The sequence below is a fragment of the Chiloscyllium plagiosum genome, chromosome 22 (genome assembly GCF_004010195.1).
Source record: "Chiloscyllium plagiosum isolate BGI_BamShark_2017 chromosome 22, ASM401019v2, whole genome shotgun sequence".
Classification (NCBI taxonomy): domain Eukaryota; kingdom Metazoa; phylum Chordata; class Chondrichthyes; order Orectolobiformes; family Hemiscylliidae; genus Chiloscyllium; species Chiloscyllium plagiosum.
Window position 1 is genome coordinate 28,597,652 of NC_057731.1, and position 23,934 is coordinate 28,621,585.

A 23,934-nucleotide genomic window follows, 5' to 3' on the forward strand; every position below is an offset into this window, starting at 1 on the left:
TGGAGAGTTGGGCTGAACGCTATCCTGAGTTGCAATCTTGGGAGAACATAGTCACAATGGAAGCTCATAGAAATGTGACACCTATCGGTCAGAGGAGAACTGGATATTGAACCCATCGTAAAGTACCTTAGCAAAGATATGGGCAAAGCTGCACACTGCCTGAACTCAAACACAGGAATCCGACACTCCTGCAGCATCTGCACAAACCTCCCTGTCTCTGTTGAAGGGAGAGGACTCTGTATGAGGACATGTGAGATGTAGAGACTTTTCCCTTGTATGTGAACAAGGGTAACCGCTGTAATTGTAACAACTGTCATCGCATCTCCCTGCTGAGCAGTGTGGGGAAGGTATTTGTCTGTGGTGCTCTTATCAGATTTCAGAACTCAGCTGAAACGTTTCTCCAAAGCCTGAGCAGTTTTAGAAAGGATCGACAATTGGCCACAATCTTCTCAGTCCAAGAGAAATGTAGGGGAAAGGAGACATTAGACACAGTCTTCACCAATCTCACCAAGACATTCGGCCATGTGAGCAAGAATGGTCTATTTAAGCTGTTGGAGAAGACTGGCTTCCCATTGAAGAGCTCAATGTGATCTTCTTGTTCCATCATAATATAACAATTAAGGACAGCAATGACCTTGAGCAACATCAGAAGCTATTGGTTTATCGTGGGCTCAAACTGTGCTGCATCTGACAGTGACACTGTTTAGTGTATTTTGTTTGCTGCTGTTAAATGTCTTCAGATCAACTATAGGGGGTGTCTACTTAAATACCAGAACTAACAGGAAGCTGTACAGCCTTACCCACAGCAGCAGAGCCCGGGAGAGGGGACTGCAGATAATTCCTAGGGCCCATATCTTTAGGAGAGCTGGGCTTAGGCACTAGCTCCTCTCAAGTGGCTACCTCACGTGCTGGGTGTGGTGAATGAATTCACTTACCGTCCACAGGCCTGGGCTCAACCTGCAGTTTTTGTCTTACTCGCAGCACTGCCCTTCTACACAAGCAATAGATACCATGAGCTTAGGCTTACTCAGAAACTCTGAGTTGTCCAGGACATTCAGCCTCGGACCTTCAGGTGACCATCCTCCAAGGTGGACTTCGGGACCGGCAGCAGAGAAAAGTGGCCGAGCAGAGGCTGATAGCTAAGTTCGGTGCCCATAGGGAGGGCCTCAACTGGGACCTTGGGTTCATGTCACATTACACACACACACACACACACACACACAGACACCCACACATACCCTTATAGACACACACACTCCAACATGCACCCCCTCAAAGACTTAAGACACTCTGCACTCACTACACACACACACACACACTTGCTCACCAACAGGTTTAATTCGAAGCACACTAGCTTTCGGAGTGATTGTGGTGGGCTCGGTCGTAACACAGAATTTATAGCAAAAATTTGCAGTGTGATGTAACTGAAATTATACACTGAAAAATTGATTGTCTGTTAAGCCTTTCATCTGTTAGAATACAGTGATAGTTTCACATTACACTGCAAATTTTTGCTATAAATTCTGTGTTACGATCGAGCCCTCCACAATCACCTGATGAAGGAGCGTTGCTCCGAAAGCTAGTGTGCTTCCAATTAAACCTGTTGGACTACAACCTGGTGTTGTGTGATTTTTAACTTTGTACACCCCAGTCCAACACCGGCGTCTCCAAATCAGAAACTCTGGCCATCGTCGCTGATTTGACAAGGGTCCTGAACAAGGCACCCAAATTAACCACCTCTCAGAGCAGCAGTCCCAATACAGCTCCAAGCAATGGCCAGTCACTCTACAATGCACAAAGCCCAAGCAGCTCAGATAAAGAGGATACATCTACCCATTACTCATTTTTAAAATTCATCAGCTTATGGCTCAGTAAATTGCTTATGTTTTCTTCAGGCTTAAATCTTTGAGAAAAATGTATGTTTTATGTTGTGCCAATGTCAAACTAGGTCTCTGGCAGTCTCTGCTGTGTTTCGTGCTGAAGAGGAATGAGAGATTGACAAAACTCTGATTACTTTCTGGACGCCTGGCAAAAGGGGTGAATTTTGCTGACAAGTGCATTTGGCGTCTACGCTAAGAGAAATTGAAGTCAGTGATTCTTTGCCTGAAATAATGCTAATCATAGTCCTAAATGACTGCCTTTGTTTCTCTCTCCACAGATGCTCCCTGGCCTGCTGAGTATTTCCAGCATTTTCTATTTACATTTCACATTTCTAGCACCTTCAGTATTTTGCTTTCCTACTAGATACTCAATGCTGGGCATCTGTAAGTGTGGCATTTCTTAAGATGAGAAAATGTTTACCACTCAATGCAAAGTGTATGTTCTCAATTAGAGCATGGACTGCAATAGAACATTACTGCAGGTGAATTAGTTGGTGCAATTTTACTGCAGGATTTGCTATTTTTAGACTTGGAAATGAAACCACAAGTTGCGATAGAAAATATCACTGAGCTCAATATATGCTGATTTTTACATGAAATTATTGATTTTGGTACTTGTGGGGTTCAGGCCTAATGGATGATATTGCATAAGGTCAAGTTCAAAGAAGCAGAGCTGATTTTATGACATGAACATTCAAGTTATGTGTAATTGTCTGACAAAGCTGTGGTTGTAAAATGTATCATACTGAAATCTGGGCTTTCAGTGGGTTTTATAAATAGAGGCACTGAAGTGTAGTTGAACCTGAGCAATGCTGTTCCACCCAACTGTGATTTATAGCTCCTAATTCAGAGCATATGAAAGCTTTGGAAAGGGTTCAGTACATATTTTCTAGAATGACTTCAAGGATGAGAGATTACAGAGAACCTTGGGTTGCTCTTCCTACAGCCAAGAAACCTGAAGGAATTTGATGCAGGTGTATAAAGTTATGAATAGTTAGCTGGAATACATGAACAACAGTTGCAATCAAATGATCCAGATTTAACTTAAGTTAGTTGACAACAGACCCAGAGGTTACATAAGGAAAAGTCTTTTACACCAATAATGGTTAGGCTTTGGAATGCACTCCCTCCCTGATATTATGATGGATATGGGTTCAAAAGAACTGATGCAGGTTTGTTGGACTGAAAGGCCTTGTGCTATTGGTTGCATTATTGCATTTTATAGGATACATAGTGTATCATGAATGCACTTGGTGGCAATTATTGAATGTTAAAATATCAAGGAGGGATAAATGTGTTGGGAGAATAAGAGACCTGGAAACAGGAAAAGTGGCAAGGTGCACAATTTCTCTCCTTGGTCTTGCATCTGAGAAAGGTGTAATGACTCATCATTAGGAAGTTGTTCTATACCAAGGATTGCATGTGGATTGTCTATTCTGAGGAACAGCTGCAGTACCAAATTGACATACTTTCTGACATCCATAAAGAATCTGGTTTAACCATCAGCATCAGGAAGACAAATGCCCAGGGTCTAGGATGTTGCCATACAGCTATGCATCAACGTGACAAAGTGATGTTAGAGGATAGTGATAGCTTCATATACCAGTCGCCACACGCACCAAAAATATATCACTTGCTGCTGAAGAAACACCCACATTGCAAAATCTTCAGCTGTTATGCTCAAGCTGAGCTACAGGGTGTGGAAGAACAGCAACCTGACAGCCTTGTGAACCTCTGTTCCTATGGTTGTGAGAACCGGACACCCTATGTTAGGCAGGAGAAAAGGCTGAATAATTTTCCCCTTTGCTATCTCAGATGTATGCTCAGCAGCTCACAGTAGGACAAGGTCATGGTGACTCAGTGGTTAGCACTGCTGCCTCACAGCGCCAGGGATGCGGGTTCGGTTCCAGCCTCAGGCGACTGTCTGTGTGGACTTTGTACATTCTCCCTGTTCCTGCATGGGTTTCCTCCAATCCAAAGATGTGCAGGTTAGGTGAACTGGCCATGCTAAAAATTTCCCACAGCGTTCAGGGTGGGTTAGGTGCATTGGTCAGGGGTAGATATAGGATAATAGGGTAGGGTACGTTGCTCTTCAGAAGGTTGGTGTGGACTTGTTGGGCCGAAGAGCCTGTTTTCACACTGTAGAGATTCTATGAAGGGCACCAGCTCAGAAGTTCTGAAGTATGGTGATACCATACACTCATTACTAATTCAATGTGCCTGTGCTGGCAACTCAGCTACATGTACCAGATGGGTGATAATCATATGCCCAAACTCCTTCTGTACAATGAACTGAACGCTGGGTCATGACCTTCGAAGTGTCCATATCTCTGCTAAAAGGACACCGACCCTGGCAGACAGTCAGCGGCGCTGTGACCATTGGAAGCCATACGTCTGGGAGGGCCCTGGAGGATGCAAACAGGAATGAAAAGCTCAGCTGGCTGCGAAAAGTGCTCAGACAAAAACACAGGCCAGCAAATCATGCACCTTTGCAGTCTTCCTTGTAGCAAATGCAGAGTGAATTCCTGATGTGGTTGCCAACCCAGAGTTGACCACTATAGCACAAACCATCTTTCTAGAGAGAAGGCTGCCACATAGTAGAAAATACATTCCAATTCATTACTGCTAAGAAATAAACTCCTCCAAACAGTTAGCCACTGAGTACTGGATGGAAGTTTATTAAATATTAATATCTGATTTTTAACTCAACAGCACTATCATTATCAATCACTATCAGCCTCTAGCTGAGGTTCTTGTCCATATAATTCTATTTGTAAACTGGAAATGAGACAAAATATTTGTAGAGTCACTATATTTGCAAGGTGAAAAGAACAACTTTTATGCAGAAAATAAAATGGAAGTTATGAATTTCAAGTTATAAATCAGCTAATTAAGCTTCAATTCAGGATGCCTGGTCACACGAGAATTTAAATTCAAATCACAATTGCACACCATCCTCTAGAGTCCAATGTTGTGTGCGGTTAAAGCAAAGCTGCTGTTAATCTACAGATCTATGATTTTTGGATTCATAATTCATACTGTTTTAAAAAAAGTATCTAAAATTAATATAAAAGGATGACACGATTTTTTTCTCTGCCACAAGTTATCAGAAGGAAATGTCTGCTTAATCTATATTTATTATCTTTCATAAACACAAAACATTTAGTCATTTTGTCACTTGCTATAAACTCTGGAATAATTCTGTTACGTTGACAATTCATTCAAAATAAACTTTAACTAACAATTCCTGGAAGGAAAATTTGTAGCCATTTGAAAAATCAAATGAACCAAATGACGAGAAACAATTCAAACAAGGTATTTTTATTCAACAGGTAACAGCGCAGGTGTCAGGCATGAAAGACTAGCTCTTACCTGATCTGGCTGTAAGCTCATGTCAGATACGGCAGACAGGAAAAACATTTTTGCTGGTTTTCCTACCACTTCAGCTTCGATATCACAGGCGTACTGGGAGGAGGGAATGAAAATAAAGTCAAATTCATGTATAAAAACTGAAAGAACTGCAGATGCTGCAAATCAGAAACAAAAGTTGTTTCAAATTGTTTCAGATGCATGTGTAATTCTTGAGAGAAAAAGGCACCTGAGACTTCAAGGCAGAATACAACTTGATGTTAAAGACAACAAAGCATTTGGATTTTTAGCAAAGCAATAACATTTTGAATTAAACACTTCCTTTGTCAAATGTGCTGCAGACAATATCGGCTTCTTTGATGACTAAATCTACAATTAGGTATACTGAAAGCTACTTTGAGTCTAATTTTTGAAATAAAGATTTTTTGGGGGGAGGGGTAAGCAGAACATTTCAATACCAATTGGGTCACTGTGCATTTTTGATCAAAAACTTAATCAATAAACATCATGCCCAAAGAATCATTTTATCCAAGTAATGATGCACCTAAATGCAGTTATCATGTACAGCAAAGGTAGGTAACGTAATGTTTCATGACTCTCAGAAGTGCATTAATGAGAAAAGGGACATTCTAGTTTTTGCTCTTTTTAGCTTGACATTCAATCCATTTGCAGGAGTGCCTTTTCTTTTAACTGTCTCAAGTTTTAACTAGTTAAAAAACACAAATATAAATTAAAACAAAAAGGTATCAGATGTTGTTCATGGCAAGACAATTCATGAAAATGTGATGCTTGGGGCTCATTGTACAAGTTCATATAAGCTCAGCAGAGGGAGCCTGTTTCTGGGGTTGGCATTATTACTGACTTGGCTGGGATGATTTTGAGTAGTAAATTTGACAATGTTTTACCCAGGTATTTTTTGAACCATGTTTGTGTCACGATTTTATAATTGGACAGAGCAGAAAGTCCACTTCAGCTGGAACATGAATCAAACTCTGTCCTTTTCTGTATTATGAATCACACAATCATCATCTAAGCTAAATGACTCTCAAATAATGTATTAGGGAAGGAAGAACACATATGTTGATCTTGCTGAGATTGATTTTTCATTTTTATTAAATCTTAGTTGTGCATGTTATATACATATCCCACACACATACAGTCATATTATTGAACATATAGAATAACTGACATTTATAGTGCAGAACAAGGCTGTTCAGCTCATCATACAAGATGGTTCTTTAAAGGTGTAGTCTTGTTTGGTCCCATATTCAGATTTTTTCCATGATCCTATAGGTTCCTCAACTTCAAATGTCTTTTAAAACTATTGATGGGGGTGTGGGAACTGTGGTTAGATGGGTCTTCATACTACATGTGGAAATACCATTCATGGGATAATTAATAATTGTAGAAGACAACTAATTATAACAATTTAACAAAATACGTCATCTACTGCTGTAAATAAAAAAAGGGGCACGGTTTGACTTCCTCATCTTTGCTGCAGTATAAGGCACCATTTTGAATTCAGATAGCTCCACATTTCTGAAGTTGGAAGTGCTGATGAGAAATGTGAAGATGGGTCCTAATGTCCAAAATTAGGTACAGAATAGCAATCCAACACTGATCACCACTCCTCAGAAGGTTTGAGCCATCGTGTCTATACTGCTTTCAGTAATGACAGTTCAGAGGAATTGTTTGATTTGGGCTTAAAACTGCATCAATTAAAAATATTCTGTGAACTCAAAGATAGTAAAACTAACTTACATCTTCAGATCAAGGAAGATATTGTAAATGAGGGATATTTAACTGAAAGGTCAAGCAAACATAGCTCAGAGCTGGCTAAGCATTATGGAGATGGGTATAGCTTTAAAAGGTTCTCTGGTTACAATTTATCGTTGTATTTGCAAGAAGATGTTAGTTGCAGTTTGGAGTAGAGGGAATACTAATACAAAAGAAGTGACATCAGACAGTTAAGGCTCTAAAGGGGTCCAAGGGAATAGTTGCAGAACAGTTCATTGCAGCTGAGTGGGGTGAAGGAAGCCCACAAACAATATTTGCTTAATGCAACTGAGAAAGATTTTTAGCTTGGAGAAATTCAATGACAGCTCAATGAAGCCAACTATTTGATAAAAGATTAAATTGTGTCAGTAATTAGATGCTTGGGAATGGTCTCAAAACTACTGAAGAACTCAGTTTTAGGAGAAGAGATTGAACTAAAAGGTGAGAGCAGCTGTTGAGGGTGTCTGAGTCAGAGAGTCTGTGAAGGAGTTTCCAAAGTTGGATCTTCAAAAGTGAAATAATTGAAATCCATTGCAAAAGAGAAAGCATTTTAATTAGACTTTGAGACTCACAGTGTCATAGATGTCATAGCTTTGTGGAATCTGTCTCAACAGCATCATCCATTTAAAATCTGTGAGATGTTCAACCATAAATTGCCTGTTAACTCAGATTTATTTCATGTTAACTTTAAATGTTAGAGTGCAAGTTATAAATATATTGCAGATTGTTTTACTTTTCAACTTTGCACTGTAAAGTTTAGTTTATTTGTTCTAAACAATGGAACCCTGTGGTTTTATTCTTTTAGTAAGTATCTAGGACCTTCAACTTTGTCTACTTAGAGTTAGAGAGTCACAGAAACACACAGCATGGAAACAGACCCTTTGGTCCAATTCGTCCATGCCGACCAAATATCTTAAATTATATTTAGCCCCATTTGCCAGCATTTGGCTCACATTCCTCTAAACCCTTCCTACTCACATGCCCATCCAGATGCCTTTTAAAATGTTTTAATTGTACCAGTCCCCACCACATTCCCGGGCAGTTAATTCCGTACATGCACCACCCTCTGCATGAAAATGTTGCCCCTTAGGTCTCTACTATATCTTTTCCCTCTCACCTTAAACCTTTGCCTTCTAGTTTGGACTCCCCATTCCTATCCATGCCCCTCATGATTATATAAACCTCTATAAGATCACCCCTCAGCCTCCGACGTTCCAGGAAAAATAGCCCCAGCCTGTTCAGCCTCCTCCTATAGCTTAAACCTTCCAACCCTGGTCACATCCTTGTAAATCTTTATTGAACCCTTTCAAGTTTCACAACGTCCTTCGTATAGCCGGGAAACAAGAATTCCATGCAGTATTCCAATAGTGGCCTAACCAATATCCTGTACATCTGCCACATGCCCTCCCAACATCTATATTCAATGCACTGACCAATAAAGGCAAGCATACCAAATGCCTTCTTCACTATTCTATCTACAAACGACTCCATTTCCAAGGAACTATGAAGCTGCTCTCCAAGGCTTTGTTGTTCAGCAACACTCCCCAGAACCTTACCATTAAATGTACGAGTCCTGCCCGGATTCGTTTTTCAAAAATGCTGTACTCACATTTATCGAAATTAAACCCCATCTGCTACTTCTCGGACCATTGTCCCAGCTGATCAAGATCCCGTTGTACTCTGAGGTAACCTTCTTCATTGGCCACTACCCCTCTAATTTTGGTGTCATTTGCAAACTTTCTCCCGTACTTCTATGTTCACATTCAAATAATTTACATAAATGACAAAAAAGCAGTTGACCCAGCTTGTTAATACAAATACCTGGTCCATTATTTTAATCAACCTTGGTCTGAAAGTCAGGTAAATTGGGGTAATGTACATATTTAAAAGAAACTTTAACATTTGGTATGACTTTGGCAATACTGGGCTCAATTTATGGTACACTACTGCAGTGGGTTGTAGCATCTCAACTTAACCTTCTTGTCTGCATGGAAAGAACCTTCAACTAATTTGTTAATTAAGAATCTGTCTAACACATCCCTAAAAATGTTTAATTGACTCTACCTCCATTCATCTCAGAGGTAGATAAATCCATAGATTAACAATGCTCTGACAGATTTTTAAAAATTGCAATTTTGGAGAAGATTTGTAGCTCAGATGATAAGTATGCTTGCTGAGGTGATAGATTTGCTCTCAGATGTTTCATCACCATGCTCGGTAACATCATTAGTGAGCCTCTAATGAAGCATTGGTGTTCTGTCCCGCTTGCTATTTATGTGTCTTAGTTTGTTGTGGTTCAAACCGGAACTCCATTAACAAACATATTAATATGGAGCCCATTTACCAACCTCTCAGAAACTGAACTGGAAGTGATATCACCCAACAGACCAAGACACATAAATAGCAAGTGGGACAGAAGACCAATGTTTCATTGGAGGCTTACTGATGATGTTACTTAGCATAGTGACAAAATGTCGGGGAACAAATCTACCAGCTCAGCAAGCAAACTTACAACCTAAAAAAAATTCTCCCATTCTTCCATAAGGGAAAACATCCTCTTAGACTCTACCACATGCACTCAGAATTTTATATGAGTCTATTGTTCATTCATCTGAACTCAGGTGGATACAGGCCCTGGGTGTCCTGTATACTGTGTGAGATATTGCGTTATAGGTTATCTTTATTAATTCACTCATCAGCTCGCTTTATATTCATTAATATTGGTTCCCATTCATTCGTTCATTCATTCCCAGCCCTTTACTAACCCATTATTTACTATAACACACTTTCATTTATTCATTCACAAAACCGCGGTTCTGTAATATATTTTACTATCCAAACTTAAAAACATCCCTTTCAAACCCATTACAGTACTGCATTTCCACACCTGTCAGCCTTTGCTACAAGCAGTGTTTACCTCTGAATAAGTGTAGCATACAGAACAATACCATCCCCATCAAGTCTTCACAAAACATTATAATATTAATCAGCCCTTACCAACCATCTCCTTGACCTGAATAGGTTAAGTACCTATTAAATACCTTTTAACTGTGATTTGGAGATGCCGGTGTTGGACTGGGGTGTACAAAGTTAAAAATCACAGAAAATGATGAAGGAGCGGCACTCTGAAAGCTAGTGTGCTTCCAATTAAACCTGTTGGACTATATCCTGGTGTTGTGTGATTTTGAACCTTTTAACTGAGCCATTTTCCCTTTGAGAAACTAACTGACAAAACAGTGCTTCCATGGAATTGCATGAATGAATGAAACTCATACCAGCAAATTGTAAATAAATCTCACAAGCCAGCTGCAGTAATCAGTTTAATATCCTTTATTCTTTTATTAAGTAAGGGTACAATTTTTAACTTATTTAGAGCATATATGCCTAGCGTTTTTACTAATATTTACTAACTTAAAAGACAAAAGGACTAACATCTCCTAAGGATGCAAGCAGACCGGACAGTCATCCCATTAGAAGTAGCAGTCAGCACCTACTGCATGTTTTAACCAATCTCCTATCCTCCTGGACAGAAGCTCTTCAAATGTTTGTGTACTACAGATAAAAAATGTAACATTATAGTAATGGAATTTTAATATATGCAAGAACTGTATATAAAGGGGCTCATTGTAAGAACTGTATTTCAGGATTCTATTGCCACCCGAACTTGTGCTGTTACTGCTGATTAAAAGAGGCTATTTTAACAACTCACTGATTTCAATCTTTATTCGAACACGACCCCACAACTGTATTACATTTTACCTACTTTGATATTCATTTACCTTGCAATAGAAGACCAAATTCCATTTGCCTTCCAAATCACTTCAGTGCCACACACCAACTTTCTGTGATTCATATACTGTACAGGCACATTTAGATGCCTTAGTACCTCAGATATTCAATTGCTCTCCATTTAGGTTGTGTATTTCTTTTCTATTTTTCCCTTCAAATTGGACAAGTTTGCATTATTCTCCATCTGCCAATTTTTTGCCCAGTCCAAATCTGTCCAAAGCTTTGCAGACTCCTTATGCCCTCTTCAGGACTTCCTTTCCTACAAAACTTAGTGACATTGGTTAGGCCACTGTTGGAATATTATGCGCAATTCTGGTCTCCTTCCTATCGGAAAGATGCTCTAAAACTTTTTAGGGTGAGAGGGGAAAGATATAAAAGAGACCTAAGGGGCAACTTTTTCACGCAGAGGGTGGTATATGTATGGAATGAGCTGCCAGAGGAAGTGGTGGAAGCTAGTACAACTGCAACATTTAAGAAGCATCTGGATGGGTATATGAATAGGAAGGGTTTGGAGGGATATGGGCCGGGTGCTGGCAGGTGGGACTAGATTGGGTTGGGATATCTGGTAGCATGGACGGGCTGGACCGAAGGGTCTGTTTCCATGCTGTACATCTCTATGACTCTATGACATCAGCAAATTGAGCAATGATAGCCTTGGCCCCTTCATCCAACTAATTCACATACGTTGTGAAAAGTTGAGACTTCTGACACTCCATGAGTTGCAGTTTACCAAGCAGAAAATGAAATGTTATCACTGCCTTCTGCTTCCTGTTTGCTAACCAATAGTAGCTTTTAATATAGGAACTCAAATACATTGGGAATCCAAATACACTCCATCTACTCATTCCCCTTTATCCACAGAACTTCTTAATTCTTTAAAGCATTCTAATATATTTGTCAAACACAATTTTCCTTTCACAAAATTATGTGGACTCTGGCTGACCACCTTAACATTTTGTAACTGCTTGTTATAAAATCATCAATAACAGATTTAAGCATTTTTCCTTAAACATACATTAGTTTGGCTGGCATGTGACACCAAAGAACTTATTTTGGACTCAAAACATTGGGCTGAATCTTACATTTTTTTAGGTTAAATGTAAGTTGCATCAGGTTTTTTTTGGCGGGATTCTCACCTTGAGGCCAGGCAAGATTTCTCAATGTATCTGACCAAACACATCAAACTAACTTCCTTTCCAGCCCTTACGGCATTCCTCACAACATCCTGGTCGAGCCACGTCTTACTACATGCTGTTCCCAGAACCTGGTCATGGACTGTCCTTCTGGAGCTGCCCTACAAGGTTCCTGACATTGCCCTGGACATGGCACAACAGGGGATATTGGTGGAGAAAATGAGGACTGCAGATGCTGGAGATCAGAACTTAAAAATGTGTTGCTGGAAAAGCGCAGCAGGTCAGGCAGCATCAAAGGAACAGGAGAATTGACGTTTCGGGCATAAGGGGATATTGGTGCCCTAGTTTACATAAGGGAACCAGTACATCCTGCTTTACAGGGTGGAAAAAAACACAGGACTTCCTCTTTCCCCAGGACTGGCAGTGGAATCCATGACACCAGGCCATGTCAGCCTTGTCGGAGGTTACCACTCAGATTAAAGCGGTTTTGGCTTTCTGCAGGAATAGCCAGCACCATCGATGTCCTTCTCCATTCACCCAGCATAACTGGCACCATCTTTTCATTGATATCTCACACTGACTCTCTTTGCTTCTGTACCCACCTCCCATTAAGTTTCATGCTCTACCACTCTCACTATTGCCTGCAACATCTTTCCTCACTCCCCTGCATGCCTGTGTGCTGCCTACGCGCTTGCTTGGGACATCTCCCACTTACATCAAAAGAACAGCTGTGCTGCCCACTTTCATCTGCCATAATATCAGGAGGCAAACAGCTAATGTTCAGGCAAAAAGAGTCAGGATGGGTGGTGGACTGCCTGACATTTGGCTCCTTACCCACTGATTGGCTAACACCCTGAATCTGATTGTCCTCAGTGGCTGATAAATCAAATCCAGCTCCGAGCAGGTATCAGATAGTGCCCTCGACTTACTGTGCCGAGATTCCCTGAGCGAAAGCAATCCCTCTTAATTTGACTGAGGCCTGTCTACAACTATAACAAGCTTCCTGCTTATGTGTTAGCTCTAACCAGCAAAACAAGATAGAAGTATATGAGCCTGACATCTTTGGTTGAGGGTACAAAGTGTATAAAGACAAGGCAAGGCAAGAATGCTGTGTATGAATAGTTGAATGTGTCGGCTATGCTGGGAGAAACCAGTGCAGAACAGGACCTTTGGGCGTGGGGGAAGGGTAGTGAAGGAGGAGGGTGGTCACCTTCTGAAATTGTTAAATTCAAAGTTGAGTCCTGAAGGCTGTAAGTTACTGAGGAGGAATATAATGTGCTGTACCTCAAGGCCATCAAGGGAAGGGAGGGAAGCATGTGTCTGGTAGTGGCATCCTGTTGGTAGTGACAGAAATGGCAGCTTATGACTCTTTGGATGTGGATGCTGATGGGATGGAAAGGGAGAACTAGGGGGACTCTCTCATTTGTGCGGCAGGGGAGGGAAAGGTTAAGAGTGTAAGTGTGGGAGATGGTCGGACATGGCTTGGGGCCCTGACAATCAAAGTGATTGAGGAGAAAGGGTGGCAAATTCTGAGACCCTCCCCTGCTGAATGTGGCATCAACAAAATACATGCGGAGGCAGAGAAACCTTGAGAATGGAATAGAGTCTTTATGGAAGCAGAGCGTGAGGATGTATAGTCAATGTAACCACAAAAGTCTGTGGGTTTGTAATAGATATCAATGTCGAGAGTGTGGTGCTGGAAAAGCACAGCAGGTCAGGCAGAAGTAGGACAGGTCAAGAAGGCACTGCCAGGTTGGAAGGTTGGAACTGGGATAAGGTGAGGGAGGAAACTAGTGAAGTCCACATTGATGCTGTGGGGTTGGAGGATCCCAAGGTGGAAGATGAGGTGTTCTTCCTCCTTGCGTCGGGTGGTTAGGGTGTGGCGATGGAGGCGGCCCAGGACCTGCATGTCCTTGGAGGAGTGGGAGTTGAACTGTTCTTCAGGGATCCAACAGCGAGAATTTTACTAGTCAGGGGTATCAGAGGAAAAGGAAAAAGGTGGCTTCAGCAGCTGTTAGTTGCCCACTTATGGGCCTGACCTGCTGGGAAGTTCCAACTGATCTTTTGCCCAGCTGTGTATGGCTGAGGCAGTGAGAAGGGATGAGCGTCTCTCCTGGAACAATCTGCCCAATTGCTGGTCCTCCTCACCACCTCCAGAGAGGGGAGAAATGTGCTCTATATGTTTATATTATGTTTTAGAGTTTGTTGTAATGGCCTGCTTTTTTCATCGCCTCTTTGTCTTCCATATTAATGTCTTCAATTCTCGTACTTTCCATAACTTCCTGGCAATTAACTGATTATTTCCTGCATCATCTGAGTTCCATTTAAAAATGGTACTATGCATTGTGTGTCCCTCTTCAGTTTGGAGCTCCTTTTAAGAAAGGTGGCCACCAAAACAACAGAACTGCTATCTGATGAGAAGTGAAAATTCTTTCCTGGGTGTGACTGTTTCTATAATAAGACTCTACAATTCAGGTACAGAGTAGGCCATTCAGCCCATCGAGTCTGCTCCATCATTCAGTGAGATTATGGATGATCTGGTAATCCTCAACTCCACTTTCCTGCCTTTTCCCTATAACATGTGATTCCCTTACTGATTAAAAATCTACCTATCTCAGCCTTGAATATTATAATGACCCCATGGATTGATACCTGTCCAGCCTCAAGTTCTGCCCAATTAACTTTGACAGCTTAATTATTAGACACATTTGCCAAAGTTTTCACTGAAGTTTTCACCTGCAATTCCGAGTAGCGTTTTCCAAGGAAGGGTACACCTTTTCTGCTTCCACCAGTGGATCAACACTTAAAAAAAAAGTATCTTGTGTTTTCATATCTCGAAAAATATAATCCTTGCCAAGAACTATCACCTCCCCCATACCCTTGTCTTCTCAAACCATTTTTTTCTACCTTGCATAGATTTTGACTACAATCAAGATATCTGCACACATACAGAAACACACTGCCCAACATACAATGCCCCCTTTTGAATAGTCAATGGTGTTCCAATGAAGACTATTCTTTTAGGACTTTATCTGGAAGTAGCAGAGCTGCGTTGCTAAGGAAAGTGTTGAATTAATTCCATTCTCAGTTTTCACTGAATGAGCTGAGCTCCATCAGGATGGTGACAGATGTATTGGAGTCGTGTGCGGGAGAGGGAAACAGAGGAAAGAAGAAAGCCAAGGGTGCCTGTTTCTGGCACATTTCTGAATTTCAGCCGAGGTACAACTGAGTTAATCTGTGAAGCGCCCTACAGCTGAGGGTCTTGGCAGAAGTATTTGACTGCATCTTTCAAAGCAGACCTCAAGAATTTCAAAATGGGGAGGGAAGAGACAATTTGGAAGAAGCATAACAAGCTCAAAAAAAAGCTTATTTCACAAAGGATATTAACAATTTAAATATAATGAGTGCATTAAGAACAGTTTTCATTTGAAGTGTTTTGGTAATTTACAGGGCACTAGCCATTCTTCATATTCTGTAAGAATATCTTCCAATTTTAGTGTCATAGAACTTCAAAATTTGACATTTTTCTGTTCCCAGTTGGTAATCTGGTCGCATATTTAACATAACACCAGCATTTATTGTCCATCTCTTTTCAAGGGCAATCGGGATGGATAATGAAACCCACATCACATGAACGAGAAGAACACTAAACAAGTTGAATATTTTTGAGGTATAATATAACATTAGCCAACAGCATAACACCTTCAGAACAGAAAAGGAAGCATAAACATTCAAGTACCTCCAATGCCTTCATGTAAGCTCCAACATCAAGTTTCATTCCATCGGTTTCCTTATAATATCGCCTAGAGTATGGAAACATCAAGAAATGTGGAGGTCAATACAATCAAAAATCCATAATATAGAAGGCTCCTTTGCAAAGCAGTCTTTTGAGGACATACAGAAAGCTTGGCTTTAGCATCCAGCATATTAGAGAGGACATCATCACCACAGTGAACAAAACAATGGATATAATTACATCATTAGCATAATAGTGAGGGCTAACACACTTCAATTTTGCAAATGTCACTGAAGACCAGATTTCTGACAGCAGAAAATAAATCTTTCAATACAGAAAGGTGAAAAAAGCAATATATTTTGATAGGAAGAATAAGGGGAGCATACAGGTAAAGGGTACAATTCTAAATAGGATGCAGCAACATGCTCTCATCTTGATAAAGGTGGCAGAGTAGGTTAAAAGTGTTAAAGAGGCATACAAGCCCCTCGGCTTTTAAACAGAACCCAGAGTACATGAGCAAAGAAGTTATACTAAACCTTTACTGAACGCTAGTTGGCCTCAACAGGAGTTGTGTTCAACTGCAATTTAGGGAGGAGACGCAGGGTTTAGATAGGATGTAGAAAAGAGTCACGAAAACGATTCCATGGATTAGAGAATTCAGTGATGAGGAAACAATGGAGAGGCTGGAGTTGTTCTCTTTAGAGAACAGAAGACTGCGAGGGGATTTGACAGAGGTGTTCAAAACCTTGAGGGATTTAGATAGAGAAGACATGGAGACACTGTTCCCTTGGTGTAACAGTCATGAACCATTGAACATGAATTAAGGTAAATGGCAAATCAGTGACATGAGAAAAATCATTTTCACACAGGAAATGTTTAGGAACTGTGATGCAACTACCTCAAAACGCAGTAGAATCTGATTCAACCAAAAGGGATTTGGATAATATATTAAAAGGCTATGGGGAAAGGATGGTGAAATTGGAATAACTGAGATTGTCTTGCTGAGAGCCACACAGACTTGGTGAGTTGAACGACCTCTTTCTGTGCTGTACTCATTCTTTAGTTCTGTTTTCAACTCCAGTATAGAGCCATCCCCAGCTGATACAATAGGTTAAATAGCTTCTTCCTGTATGTTAATGCATTCATGTTAAGAGAAACAAAATGATCAAATATTTCATTTTCATTATGAGGTGCACAGTGTTCCGTGAAGTTTTTCACAGTAACCCTGCAGTAGAGAAAAAAAAATAAGGAAAATCTGTAAGCTAATGGAGAAGGTATGAAAAATTAAATGTCTTTCAATCTATTGCCAGCTAAATAAACTTCAAAAAAAAATTCATATTGTTCTCTCACTTAAATGTAATTCACCTTCACTCAAGCAGATAATGTCAGCTGAGTGACAGAGTTATTGAGCAAATCATTTTTTGAGAACTATTTCTGCTCCATGCCAGATGGACTGTATTAAGGTCTCCGACAGCAGATGAGAAATGTGCAACATGGTTGGACATGGGTTTTATGGTTTATCTTTCTGCCATTTTCAATTATACATCAAAGCCTCTCTCTCAAATGACCACTTGACCTCTGCTTGAGCAACCATTAACCTTCCATAGGCTAGGGTAAGCAGCTTAATTTTCTGACACTGGCATGACCAGAGAAATTACACTGCCAATTCCACATCCCATCTAAAAGAGATGCTGAATGTAAATCAATATATTTAGAGGAGACTCCTTGAGTAATTCTGTCATGCTGGCATAACTTCTAACTTCTCATTTGCTGACTGAAGTATAGATTGATCTTGCCAATTTTGACTTCATTCTGGAGTCACATTGTATTTTTATCAATCCAGATGCATACCATATCCATCTGTGTGCAAATGTTCATTCTTTACTGACCGATTTTTAATGAGACTGGTTATGCTTTTGTGCCCAGCATAATGGAATGTCTAATTCGGGATTATTATTGAAGCTGCCCGATTTTGTTTTTGCTTGTAACTGTCCACCCTTTCATCTCATTGTCCTCCTTTTTTATTCCTTCATGATCTTTCCATCCTCTTTCTCAATTTATCAGTTTCTTTGATATTGTCTTCCTGCTTGGAGAAGTAATATTTGAACAATGGTGACGTGAATCCTTGTCAAAACTAAAGCTTTCTTCCAAGTTTTATATGCTCACACAATTTCATCCCTAGCTTTCATGATTCAAAATGTACCTCCACTGACAGTGTTCAAATGTTTAATCAATCATTGCATTAACAATCAGTTAATTTGCAGAGATTACACTGCATCCACTTCAGTCCACCCAAAAAGGTGGGGAGCCAAATAATTCAGACTAAAACAAGAGGGCTGAACCTACTTGCTTTTGTGTTTTGAACCAGGATTACAAAGTAGTACCAAATGCAGTACAATAAGAAACATACTAGGATTTAAAGGGTTAAATTACGAAGACAGGTTGGACACAGTTGGTTAACATTCTCTTGTATTTTATGTTTGAGAGATAATCTTATCTCCTTACCACTTTGGGGTGGCACAGTGGCTAGCACTGCTGCCTCATAGCGCCAGGACCCCAGATTTGATTCCATCCTCAGGCGACTACCTGTGTGGAGTTTGCACACTCTCCCTGTGTCTGCATGGATTTCCTCTGAATGCTCTGGTTTCCTCCCATAGTCCAAAGATGTCCAGGTTAGGTGGATTAGCCATGCTAAATTGACCATAGAGTCCAGTAATGTGCAGGCAAGGTGCATTAGCCACAGGAAATGCAGGGTTGAAGGGTAGGGGTGGGTATGGGTGGGATGGTCAGTGTGGATGCCTTGGGCCAAATGGCCTGCTTCCACACTATATGGATTCTATAATTATCTAATTCAATGAAATAGATGCAGAGATGCCTCTTGTGGCAGAGTCGAGAGCAAAGGGGCATAAACATAATCTTAAAAACAAAGCCATTTAGGATAGAAATATTATCCATCCAAAGGTCAGTGGAAATCTGAAATTTTCTCCACAAAAGCTGGGTCCATTGCAATTTTCAAGACTGAGAAAATACATCTTTGTTGGGGAAATATATAAGGGATTTGAAGCACAAGTTGGTGAACTCTTGCTCCTCTGTTTCAAAGTCTAGAAATGCATTAAGTGATAACTATAAACTTCAGGTTTACACTGTCCATCTGCTCCATTATATTTCCACTGGCACCATGGCTTTATTCCACACCATTTCTGTGGCTAGCTATCAATTTGTGACAGGAGTCATAGGCTAGATCTGGAGTAAATATCTTTTGTCACACGAAGCCAGCTTATTGAAACAAAGGTAACGCAAAGCTCTGGTACAGAATGAATACAGAGAATTGACTGCTGCCAGAAATCCAGGCACAGATCAATGATGCCTATTGGTCCAACAAGCTGGATCATGAACTCATTTTCTGTTAAGAAAGTTACCTCAACTGTGATGATGAGCATTCAAAGCAGTGAAGGTTCAGTCTCTGGTCCTTTTCATTCCAGAGGGAGGAAATTTGGGTGAAGTCCAATCCTGCTGATATAGACCCCTCTTAGAACAATTAAACTTGACAATTTCTCAAATATACTTGTGAACAGTGAATTGAGAGATATCAGCCTGAGAGGAGATCCTATCAGTCCATTGCTTAAAATCAAAGCCTACAATGACCTTGACAGCCACAGACCATGTTTTTGCTCGAGACTAACTGTAGCTGCAGCAGGCTACTTAGCTCAGTGGCAGCTTTTTTTTTCATTCGTACACAGGAAGTGGGTGTCACTGGCTAGGCCATATTTATCGCAGTTGAGTCAACCAGGTTGCTGTGGTTCTGGAATCATGTCGGGCCAGACCAGATAAGGAATGGCTGTTTCCTTCCCTAAGGGAGATGAGTGAACCAGATGGGATTTTCCACATCCATTTCATGGTGACCATTTGAGTCTTCGTTCCAGATTTTTTATTGAATCCAAATTCCATCATCTTCCATGACAGGATTTGAATCCTGGTCCACAAATCATTAGTAGACTCCCTGGATTAATAGTCGAGTGACAACACTACCAGGCCACTGCCTCTCTGATGTGATGAAATTAAGTAGGTTGATATATCACACCAGAATGAAGGGCAGTTAGAAGTAAAGTGTTTCCTGAAGACTACCTGTAGGCACAGCCTCCTCCAGGGTCCCCTCTTCATCCCTCAGCTGAGAGAGAGAGAGAGAGCATGAGAAAGAGTGAGATAGAGCAAGAGAGGGCACAAGAGAAGGAGAGTGCAAGAAAGAGAGCGCGGGAGAGCGCGAGCGAGAATAGGATGAGAAAATATATAGTGAAAAAGTGGGTGCTTTTGAATTGATGGTAGGAAAAGGAAATGATAATAAAAGGATAGAAAGAAAAGTCCACAAATGGGGCTGGGGGGGGGGGGGGGGGAGTGTTCTGTGATAATCCATGTAATTAACAGGAAGGGAACAGAAGTTTTGAAGGAAGATTTCCAATTATAAAACTTGGTTTGAGCCCCATTTGCAATTCCCTGTTCTGGCCACTGGATGACTCTGCACTAACTTGCGCTCTGTTAGACATGACAGCAGTGAAATTTTAGTATTTTTCAAATGTTATGAATTGCGAGCACCTTAAACTAATTCACTTTTGTTTAATTTCTCTCCAACTGATAACCTGACTGACCATAAGGTCAATCTTTTCAGTAAAAGGATTTCAGTCAGTCATTCCAAACCTTTCCTCTTCTCCAACAGCAATTACACACATACACATACACACCCTGAAAGGACCCCCAGTTCAGCTAATTCCCCAGCTAGATAATACTGACAAATTTATTAATTCACTACTTGCCATGACTTAAGACACTGTCAATGCAACCATAAAAGCTCAACTCTAGTATATCTAACCAAATGCATTTCATTGCTTCAATTAATATCTTCAAAAGTGAACTATAGAGCTCAAATCACCAAATACGAAGGTCAAGTGGAGTTCTGCAATCTGCAGGCTTACAATTCTCACCATTCAAATTGTTCGCCAATCCTCGTCCTTCAAATTAGCCACCTCCTTTATTGCAGTCATTTTCTGATCTCCTGGGGCAAATCTCCATTACTCCACTAACCCACCATCTCCCACCCCCCCCCCCAAAAAAAAGATATTGGTTCACACTTTCCAACTCATTCCCACCCCATGGCTGAAATGCCCACCTTGACCTATAAAATAGCACTTGATCTTGCTTCCCTAGATGAGGATTATTGGTGATTGATTAAAAAGATACAATACCCTGTTTACAAAAGTCTTAGGGAGCAGACATTCTAGAGGATTAATTGTATCATATCGACAGTCCTACAGGCAATTTGACAGGTCACAGCATGTTTGTGTTGGCATCAAAAAGGACAAACAAAATATTTGAATTGAAAATACAATGCACAACTAAAGTCTTGTTTTGGGGCGTTCCATGTTATAGTCCTGTTCTTAACACAATGACAGAGCCAAAGTCAAGCTAAAGATCTTTGTCAGGATAACCTCTGGTAATCTCTCAGCATTGATCTTGTGAGGGGAGACCCATTGATTTTTCCTCTATTTACACAGCCTTAAACAGAATTATTCACATGGCAGCATCGTCTGTGGTTAAGGCCTTTTTATCCAACAGTAAAAAACTTCTTACCCTCTGCCAAGAGATAGCAGCACAGGTTTTTCCAGTCCAATCAAAACTTGAAAAGCCTGATTCAGGTTCTTGTAAGAAAAATTATCTGCAGCATCTCCAATCACAACACAGTTGGGATTTGATTGGTCAATCTGGTTAAACTCTGGTAGAAGATCTGGAATTGAATTGAAAAACAAAATCACTATAAAATGTTACCATTTTCCCATTTAGCTTTGTTAGATCAAATATTCAGAGTTAATAATTATAATATGAATTCTACCAGAGAAGACTTTAGAAACACTTCTGTATAAGCATTTTACCACCTTTAAGATTGTTACAATATCTTTTTAGTTATATACAAAACTCACATCTCTCTGGGGATAAAGAAATATCGTTGACTGCAAATTATCTAAAAAAGGCTGACACACTTCTACATGCAATTACTCAGTGCAAAATCTCATGGTACATATATTGAGTATGTTTTTCAAAACAGGAACTGAATTATTTGAAAATAATGGAATATATGCCTGCCTACATGGAGAGCTGCATAAGGTGCAGTTTCAGCTGAAGCCAGCATAAGCAATTTTCATCTGTTACAACAAAAAGTCCAACCTTTTATGATAAGGCATCACTACTCAGTTACTGACCAGCAATAGCTTAGAGTTGTCAGTGAGGAGGATGGTAACTTGACCAACCACATCAATAAACTGGCTACAAAAATGTTGATGATACATGACTCCTTTCTTGACCCTGAAAGCCTGCGAGATAGAAGGCTCAAATCAGGAATATAGTGGAATGCTCAAACAGGTGCAGCTACACCTGTCAAGAAATCGGACACCATCCAGAACAGTGCAATTCATTTCAACGAAATCCTTACTATTGTAATAATTATGCAGGACCAATAACCACCAGGCTTATTTCAACAGTACCTTCCATTGAAATGAACCAAAATGGCCAAGACCAATAACATTCCACTACTAGTGACAACTCCCTTTTCAGGCACACACCATTCTGAATCCAATATGTCAGGCCTAGTTGTGAAATATTGAACTTCATTTTATTCTGCTGGCAAACAATTTCCTGTGCTGCTCACAATGCAGTCTCCTCTCCAATGGGCAGATGAAATGCAGGCTTGGTGACAGATTCCCAGAATGTTCTGTATGTAAAAGGGACCCTGACCTTCCAGTTGCCTGCCATTTCAACACCATGCTCCCTGGCCTACATTTCTTTCTCAGGCTTACTGCAATGTCCCAGTGAACCTCAGCACAAGCTCAAAGAACAGCATCTCATTTTCTGCTTGGGGACCCTGCAGCCTCTAGGAGGCAACATTGAGTTCCATAACTTTACAGCCTGATCAATTCCTTTCATGTTTTTAACCATCCACGCACCCAGCCCAGTTATGACAGGGGCTGCATTCAGCACAGCCTACTAATTCTCATCCATTCTTCTTAGGTATTATTATCACATTACACTGATTGTTTTCAGCAGTTGATCATTACGTTGACTAGAATTGAGCAATTGCCATCCAATATTGCAATGACTTTTCAATTTTTAAACACATCATAACGCATTAAAAATGTAAAATAAAATTCTGTCCGTCTTTGTTGTCATGTTTCATTTTCTGCTTTAAATATATTGATAGTGCTGACTGTTAAAGAAACACTGTTTTTCAAAGTTTAAAATAAAACCTCTGTTGGGAGCTGAACTACTTTGTTGGAGAACTGCAACGGGCATTTGAAATGGCCTGCCTCCACACCAGACCCCTCACACATGCTATTGTGGCTCCCGAAATACACTGTGTCAAGTCAAACCCCCGGTCAAAGGGTGGGCACAAATTTCACAATGTGCAAATGTACTCACACAAAAGTCTGAGCCTTACTGCCATTTTTAAAACTGCCTGCAGTTTCTGACCCAAAAGCATCAGGGAAGCGCCACCAGCACTCTCAGTGTCACATCGAAAAATTGCAACCCAACAGTACCTTTTCAGGGAAAGTATCAAATTGGTAATAAATGCAAGTTTGCCTATGTCACCCATGTTCCCAAATCAAATGATAAATGAACAATGGTCCAACATGGCATAAACAATCAAATTAAAGTAAGTCTGAGTACTGTGGGAAAAATTTACTTTAAATATCAGCAAAAAGGTTTCTAGATCTTATTCAACATAACTAGCCATCGCACTTAATTATGAAAAGTTGAAAACTCTTAATCTGCAAATACTGCCTGACTCAGGCATATTTTCAGAGGGTACAATTGAGGCATTCTACTCCTAAATTATGCAAGCAGTTAGCATTTCAAATACTGCTTTCATTAAACAGAAAAACCTGCCAACTGAGGCAGACTTGAACTGCTCTCAATTTTTGGGCAGATGTTCTGTCATGCTACTTGATGTTCAAACTCCAAAAGCACTTCAAAATGTTTTTAAACCACACAATAAAATTAGAGTTTGCTATGTAGTTGACCAACAGATCTAACAACTTCAAATTGCTTAGGAGGCAACAGAAGCAATAACATTAATTTACAATATTAATAATTTTACATGCGCTGGTTAGTGGGGCTGGTGGTTAAATGGTGAGTATTTCGTGGGAAACTCAAATCAAGTTACACAGGCAGTAAGCTGGCTTCTGGGTAGATGGACCTAATTGGTCTT

At 40.3% G+C, this 23,934-nt stretch overlaps 1 protein-coding gene across 3 annotated transcripts in view; it reads right to left on the minus strand.

The window, feature by feature from the left end:
• The window catches only part of LOC122561158 (phospholysine phosphohistidine inorganic pyrophosphate phosphatase), a 194,819-nt gene that overhangs the window by 98,874 nt on the left and 72,011 nt on the right, over window positions 1-23,934 (minus strand). For all 3 annotated transcript variants that reach the window (XM_043712654.1, XM_043712652.1, XM_043712653.1), the window contains 3 exons: window positions 21,306-21,459; window positions 15,687-15,750; window positions 5,253-5,345 (listed from right to left, as the gene is read on the minus strand). In XM_043712654.1, the coding sequence (XP_043568589.1) occupies window positions 5,253-5,345; window positions 15,687-15,750; window positions 21,306-21,459 (311 nt within the window). The remainder of the gene's footprint in view (window positions 1-5,252; window positions 5,346-15,686; window positions 15,751-21,305; window positions 21,460-23,934) is intronic.